General features: G+C 42.8%; 1 protein-coding gene across 1 annotated transcript; it reads left to right on the forward strand.

Annotated features, from left to right (window-relative positions):
• Positions 1 to 817: 817 nt before the first annotated feature.
• LOC103521707 (tyrosine-protein phosphatase non-receptor type 13-like) lies at positions 818 to 7,889 on the forward strand. Its single transcript, XM_008486814.2, has 7 exons — positions 818 to 1,005; positions 1,593 to 1,720; positions 2,636 to 2,743; positions 5,737 to 5,867; positions 6,264 to 6,449; positions 6,962 to 7,117; positions 7,527 to 7,889. Exons 1-7 carry the CDS (start codon positions 833 to 835, stop codon positions 7,659 to 7,661), a joined length of 1,017 nt encoding a protein of 338 aa, XP_008485036.2. The 5' UTR covers positions 818 to 832; the 3' UTR covers positions 7,662 to 7,889.
• Positions 7,890 to 7,970: the final 81 nt, after the last annotated feature.

The raw sequence follows: 7,970 nt of genomic DNA on the forward strand, positions 1-7,970 counted from the left end.
ACCTTTTCTTCTCTTTCCTCTTGCCTACCACTTCACTTTGTTGCGGCTTTTGCATAAGAATTTTTTTTCCTCTTTGTTTTTGTGAAAAACAAAGAATCTGTTCAGACTAGGTATGTTTTGCTACCACATACTCGGCATCTACCTACGCTACGGGAAGCACTTCGATGTCGGTGTTTTATCCGGAATTTACACAGGACATTTTTGCAAGGACCGTATGTTTGTTCTCTTTGCTTTTGGATGGGAACAGGCACAGATTACTCGTATACCTGTTTGTTAAGATCCTCTGAATGTTTGTTGTCATCCTAATGATTAGTGTCTCGAAGTGTGTCCTAGGTTTTAACGGTCTATGTTCTGCCGTCTACGTTTTCCACCATAACTTTTGAACGGTTTGTCAGCACCTAAAGCATATTCTCTCACTAGATTTTTGACCGAATTGGCCCTTCAGTGGCCCCTTACGGCTCCTTATTCTGAGTGAGTTTTAAAGTTTACTGTAGGTACTACTAGTTAGCAAGCATCCTTCAGGTTGCTTCTAGGAATCTATTAGGCCGCCCCTGAGATCGTCTGGTATAATGAGTCTCTTAATTATTTTGCTTTATGTTTGAACATAAATGTTTTGGATCTCTCGTCTAATGAGAATCTTGTATTTAATGTTTTCCAAGTACCTAGAAGCCTTGATGTGCTTCAAGATAGTGTCGTTGTTTTGTTTTATCTCTAATACCAGGCAGGTTAATAGCGCATCTCTAATGCCAGGCAGGTTCCATTTGTTTCATAAGTGCTGCAACGCCCTAACCCCTGTACCCTCTTCTCCTAGAAAATGATTTGACTGATTGATATGTTCCAGGTGAACGGAGTAGAAATGTCTGAGATGACGCATGAGGATGCTGTCAAGTTCCTGCGGCAGTGCGGTGATGATGTGCGGCTCAGATTGTATAGGGACGCCACTCAGACCCCAGTTACCGCCCTGTCCCCTTCCCGACAGCACAAGCAAATCAAACCTATCCTGAGGTAAGTAATCAAACCCATATCTACTTGGTTACCCATGTGGTAAGTTGAGCTTTTTTGCCTTGGTGGGGCGCTCCCGCACTTCTTAATCTCTAATTTTTGTGGTGACATTAGGAGCACGGTTGGTCCAGTGGTCCACTCGGTTGCTTGTCATGCCGGAGGTCAGAGATTAGATTTGTAGGGCCCACAAATAGAGTTGAACCAGTACCTAAATGGAAATGTTCCTGTATTATATTTCTTATTGACCATCTGATGAGGGACATGTTATGAGGTGACGACACAGACCGCATGAATCTAATGTCCTCCACTCGTGCTCAAATCGACCGTCAGACAGTCGAAACGTGTGTGGGGCCGAAAAAGCTTGAGACCTTGGTCCGTGTGAGAGACCGTTGTCTAAAGCTCTTTCCGCCTCATACGTTTTGACGGTCTGAGTGTGAGTGGCCGGCATAATGTAGCCGATGTTGGCGGCGCCGGCGCCCAGGGTGGCGATGAAAATATTTAGAATCCAAAACCCTTATCGCCACCAAAACCCTTTCATATCAGTTATCCTTCTAGTCTAAAAGTTCCTGGATTGTCTCTTTGTTTTACAGGAAGGAAGCTATGGACATGCTGAGTGATTTAGCCGTCAAGAAACTGTCTCCTCAGCCGTCAACAAATTCTAGTCGTTCCTCATCTCCCCGCTGTCGGAAGCTCAAGGCTTCTTCTGATCAAAATAATCGTGAGTAGAAAAAAAAATGACATTCGTCAATAAACATCCCCTGGGGCCTAGGACAATTTGTAGCTCGCAAAATTTAAAACTGAGTTTTCTGCAAACTCTTTTTTGATAAACTTCGCCTGGTAAATAGGAGGGCGTGGGTTCAATCCCAGCCGAAGTATGGAATTTTATCCTCAATATAATTTGAGAATTCGACCACAGTAATAGTAGTAGCCTACTGCTGGAGAAAAGGGACTTTAAGTCCTATGCGATTCTACAAAGTGGTGGGAGTAATGGGCATTCCCCTGAACCATTTCGAAATGCCGTGAATAAAGTAAAGATTGCCATGATGATCGCCAACATTCGTCACGGATAGGTACTCCAAGAAGAAGAGGGTAGCAGGTCCGGAGGGTCTGCCTTGTAAGCGCTAGGTCGCGGGATTCTCACCCGGGACGAACTTTATCCTAAACAGAGGTTCGTTCTCGGAACGGCTGACTTTCTCCTATCCTGTCCTCCCTCTTTCTTGGATTTTGGGATCCATTGAACCTCTCTAAAAAAACTGGTTAAATGGTTCTCGGTACCCAAGTATTTGATTTTCCTCATTTCTTGGTGTGATTTCAGCAAACCGTGGGTGGTTTGAGGTGGTTGTTGGTTAGGTGGTTTGAGTAGCTACTAATTAACCCAATTGTTTGGCATGTTTTCAGCAAAGTGTGTTAATGGGCATTTGAGTATTTATCTAAGAAGATATTTTAAAATGAAAGATCAAGGTTCATTCCTAAAAGATTTGGTTGATATGTGAGCATTGGGCGCGGAGCTATGGGGGTATTCCAGAAACTTTATTGTTAGACCTCGTATTTTCACTCGTATAGGTCTCATTAATGATGATTATTTTCTAATTTTTTCACCTCTCTACATCATGGTCTTCTTTCATTTTTTCAGAAAACCATGACTCCCGAGTATTGTCCCCTACTAGACCTGACTCTCTGGATTTCAACAATGGAGAGAAGAAAACCCGATACCAATTCTCTAGTCCTGAGAGTGATACAGGTAAGTGTGCTATCTCTCTCCCTATTTTCTCTTTCTCTCTCTCTCTCTTTTTTCTCTCTTTCCTTCTTCATCTCTCTCCCTCTCTTTCGTTTTCTCCTTTAATGGGAAGGATCTCTCTTTCACTTTTGCACCCCTTTCTCTATTCGTTCTCTCTCTACCTTCCCCTCTCTTAAGTTCTCTCTTTCCCTTTTTCCATCTCTTTGTTTCACTCTCCCCCCACTCCCTCTCTCTCTTTCTCTCTTTCCGTCTCTCTCCCTCTCTCTTCTTCAGGATCGAATATCATACATTGAACTAATCAATAAGAATAGATAGGTATAGTCACTTATACAATGAGAATAGTTAGATATAGGCACTTATACTAATATTAGATACCGACATAGAATACATAGCTTATCAGTTAGAACACTTGACTGTCATAAACTCGTGTTTGTTAATGTGATAACGCAAAGTGTATCTTCACCACAAATACCTATTGTTTTCTACACTATGCTATTTCCAACCAAAGAAGACAGTGTTTTACTAAGGCCACATATGGGACTCAGTGGAACGAATTAAAAATTCTTGCTCTTCTTCTTCGCCTTTTCCCATGTTCAGATGGGGTCAGCGTTTGTCGTCGGCCTCTCATTCAGCTTTAGAGTGATCGCTTTGAGGCCAACTGGTTTTGGCCAAACAAAATTTTCCGAGTGGGATGCCCTTCGCACTCAACCTTCGCTCTCTCTTTCTCTCTTTCCCTCTCTCTTCTTCAGGATCGAATATTATACATTGAACTAATCAGTGAGAATTGATAGGTATAGTCATTTATATGTACAATGAAAATAGATATGTAGTTGTAGGCACTTATACGAGTCTAATATTAGGTACCGACATACAATACATAGCTTATCAGTTAGAACACTTGACTGTCATAAACTCGTGTTTGTTAATGTGATAACGCAAAGTGTATCTTCACCACCAATACCTATTGTTTTCTACACTATGCTATTTCCAACCAAAGAGGGCAGTGTTTTACTAAGGCCACTTATGGGACTCAGTGGAACGAATTAAAAATTCTTGCTAAATCTGATTAATGACAAAGATTAATCTGATTAATACGCCACACGCCAGCCTAGTTATCTTGGAGGGTAGCGCGCCTGTCTTTTAAGCGGTAGGTCCCGCTGTTCCATTCCCGCCCGGGGCGAATTTTATAAGGTTCGTCCTCGGAACGGATAATAGTCTTCTATCTTGTCCTTCCATGTTTCTTTGGATTTGAGACGATAAGACCTTAGTGGTTTCAGTTTCCTATATCAAACCCCCCTCTCTCTCTCTCTCTCTCTCTCTCTCTCTCTCTCTCTCTCTCTCTCTCTTTTTCCAGGGCCGTATTTAGGGGGGGGTTGAGGGGCCCGCCCCCCCCTTCCGCAAAATTCTGGATACGGCCCTGGACGTATTCAGCCCGCCTTTTCTCCGAAACTGCCCTCTCAATGAGAAACAGTATAGGGTGAACCTCTACCACATTACATATTACTATTCCAGTATCTCCCTATCATGTGATTGTAACTTATTCCCCCGTCTCAGTCTTGTAGGTAACAGTAGTGTATATCACGCCCAGATGGCTATGGTAGGCAGTAGGGTAGGGTAGTTTTGTAGTTAGGTATACGGGGTTGTATGTAATCTATCTATGTAGAGGTTATTAGCTTCTAATAAGCCCTTATACCTTAGGGTAGTGTACCCTACTTACCTATGTACCAATTTGTATACTATATTCATGTTTGATAGCGTAGTCTAGGTAACCTACTTGTAATTACACACTAGGTATGTAGGATAAATTACGAGAACATTCTAATAAGACTGGTACCGATAGTTTGCCTGTAATTGATAGTCTGGCGTGCTGTGCACTTGATAAACATGTGGACTGTCGACTTGATAACATGTGGCCCCTGAATGTTGACATGTTCCGTCAGTGACATTCCCTACCTGTGTTTGTAACAAGGAGTCGGGAGAACCAAATTGCAAGCAGTTTGTCTTTGCGCGGAAAAATTAAACGCGGCTAGTTGGAGGTACTTAAGACTTTGTTGATTGTTTTGCGTAAGAAATGGACACTGTAAAACCTGGAGAACTGGACTGAAGTTGGAATTTTGGAGTTTGCTATGAATTCTTTTGTTTCAATCCTAGTCGAATATTGTGCTTTTTGGTTTAGTTTTAGGAAATGTGTGTAATATGGGTAATGGTCGTAATGGTACGGTATCCTATTAATGTAGCGTTAGAAAGCAGTTTTTTAGTGTGTCTAATTTAAGCCGGTTTGGTATTGATTTTTGTACAATCTCCCCCTCTTTCCTCCCAAATTACAGTCTGTGCACATTCACCCAGAACAGATTACCTATATTCATTCACGGTCTTAATGATCTAAATCTAGCCGAAAAAGTTCAATATACAACCCAATATAAAACCGTAACTTGTCTTGTACCCTACTTATACTGCTTAAAATGGATATTTGCAACTAACAAGCAACAAACCACAACCCCGGCCAAAGTAGTTACTTTTTGCCCGAATAGATCATCCTGCAAAAGGAGAAATTTCGGTAAAAAAAATACCTACTACGTCTACAATACCGTCTTCAATGAATTTACTCTCTATTTTCTTCTCCTATTGGGAACTCCCTGGTACATGTTTCTAATAAACTGTATTCTTCATTTTCTGTTCAGGAACTCCCTCCAGTTGTAGTTCGAACAGCTTCGAGCATCGCTAGTCAAATCTTGCCCCCTCTCGCCTCCCTCCTCCTCCTCCCTCCCTCTCCGACGAGCCTGCCTCTCTCCCTCCCGCCCTCCCCTCCTCTCCCCCTCCCCTGCATCACTCCCAGGAGCCTGTCTCCATGCCTCCCCTCTTCTCCCAGGAACCTAAAAGTCCGCCCTATTTCTTAGTCAAGGACACGGATGATCCTTACAAAGCCAGTCTGGATCTGTCCAAATCCTTAGACTCGACTAAATCCTACCCTCATCCCCCTATCTATGTTCCCAAAGACGAGCCTGATATGTACACTTCCGAGCATGAACCGACGTCTATGCCTCCCATGGGCTCAGAACACCAGGGATTTCAACATGGCAATCCGTCGTACCAGTCAACCATTCCTGTGTCGTCCAAGAAGTCAGAGGTAAGAGATTCAAAGAACCAAAACATTCTTTCCTCTTTCTTTCTTTCCTTATCGTACGAGTATAACTGCTATGGTCTGTAGTGACGGGGGTTTTACCCTCCATTCCATGACAAGCTACCCGTCTACTCACATTAACCTCACCACTCACCAGCCTGAGTGGGGTCGGGAAAAGCCATCAGCAACCGATTGCTGAAGAGACCAACCACACGGAACGTTCCTTAACTTCAGTGAACTATGGGAACTGGTGTCCAACAACGTTCTGTCCTCCTATCGTCATTGACTAATAGTGCTTTATTTAGGCTAATAGTGCTTTATTTAGACTAATAGTGCTTTATTTAGGACATGTCCCTTTATCTCAATACTTTAATTCATGTACCTATTGCTGTTTCATTTCAGACGAAGCTGGAAAATGGTGGTGCTTCCATCCCAGATCTACCAGCCATGTTGTCCCCTCCCCCCGTAGAGGGTAGCAAAGGACTTCTCAAATGGAAAGGAGTAGTGTTCTCTCCGGACGAATCAGAAGAACATATGGACAAGATTAAACCTCCTCTAGCTTTCTCTGTCAGCTCGAACGGAGATGAAGTAAGTAGAAACATTCACTATTATTAAAACACAAATTAGCCAGTCTAGAGGGTTGCACTTCCCCTGAACCATTTCGAAATGCCGTGAATAAAGTAAAGATTGCCATGATGATCGCCAACATTCGTCACGGATAGGTACTCCAAGAAGAAGAGGGTAGCAGGTCCGGAGGGTCTGCCTTGTAAGCGCTAGGTCGCGGGATTCTCACCCGGGACGAACTTTATCCTAAACAGAGGTTCGTTCTCGGAACGGCTGACTTTCTCCTATCCTGTCCTCCCTCTTTCTTGGATTTTGGGATCCATTGAACCTCTCTAAAAAAACTGGTTAAATGGTTCTCGGTACCCAAGTATTTGATTTTCCTCATTTCTTGGTGTGATTTCAGCAAACCGTGGGTGGTTGTTGGTTAGGTGGTTTGAGTAGATACTAATTAACCCAATTGTTTGGCATGTTTTCAGCAAAGTGTGTTCTTTAAGTTTGAGTAGGTATTAATTCCCATTTTTCTGGTGTGCTTTCAGCAAATCGTGGTCGTCGAGCTGAACCGGGGTTGGAATAGTCGGCTGGGTTTCAGTCTGAACGAGGGACCAAACGCTTCCACTGTGATTAGTGCTATCCATTCCGATAGTGTAGCAAGTAGAGACGGCAGACTGAAAGTAGGAGACCAGATTGTTATGGTAAGTAGGCGACCACAACGGAGAACCGACCATTGGCCATAGCCTAGTATAGTACCGACCCAAGACAAAATGAACAGACCATGCTAATGAATATAAGCTTGCTCAAAGGAGCTTTGACCTTAGCTCCGACCATAATACCGACCCCCGAAGAAAATGAAGAAATTAAACATACATAGTATTTTCCGTTGTGGACGTGCACTAAGTGAACCTCTTGTGTGCCAAGCTAGTATAGTGACCACTGTATGGCAATTTACAATGGGGATTTTTTCTGCTCTGTTGAGTTGGGATTATCGGTGTGAGGACTAAGTGAAACAATAAATACTTTTTGGAAAGGAAAGGAAAAACGGGCCATAGAAGTAGTTCATCCCTTGAAATCTCTTGACCAATTCCCTCTCATTCTGATTTCCAGGTAAACGATGAAAGTGTGGAAACAATGAGCACGCCCGACATCATCGACTTACTTCGTAAGATTAGAGGAAGCATTTGCATCCGCGTTCATAGGAAGAATAAAGCCAAGACTTCGGTAGCCAGCAATGAGCTTTGAGATGGAAGCTGTGGCCCCCCTCTCTCCCTCGCAATCTTATTTTTAATACTGAATAATCAAAACTTGAACTTGTTGTTCATATTTATTTGTGTTGTCTTTTTCGTGTCGACTTTTGATGGTAATTTTGAAAAGCTGGCGATGTTGGCGCCTTCGAAATTCATGTTTTGTGTTTGGGGTGATAGGAAAACGAATCTTTTCGCAACAATTTGAGTCTTTGCATACCGAGCACCGACATAATATACATCTCACGTTCTAGATCTAGAACATACAAAGTATCCATGAAATAGATCTTAAGCTAATCTTGTAAGT

This window comes from Diaphorina citri, unplaced genomic scaffold (genome assembly GCF_000475195.1).
Source record: "Diaphorina citri unplaced genomic scaffold, Diaci psyllid genome assembly version 1.1 scaffold5762, whole genome shotgun sequence".
Classification (NCBI taxonomy): domain Eukaryota; kingdom Metazoa; phylum Arthropoda; class Insecta; order Hemiptera; family Psyllidae; genus Diaphorina; species Diaphorina citri.

Excerpts from the sequence above, each read along its gene's own strand:
- LOC103521707 (XM_008486814.2), top strand. The coding sequence starts at position 833 with ATGTTCCAGGTGAACGGAGTAGAAATGTCTGAGATGACGCATGAGGAT. Across the intron at positions 1,006-1,592 it reads CAAATCAAACCTATCCTGAG|GAAGGAAGCTATGGACATGC; the intron begins GTAAGTAATCAA and ends TTTGTTTTACAG. Across the intron at positions 2,744-5,736 it reads TAGTCCTGAGAGTGATACAG|ACGAGCCTGATATGTACACT; the intron begins GTAAGTGTGCTA and ends ATGTTCCCAAAG.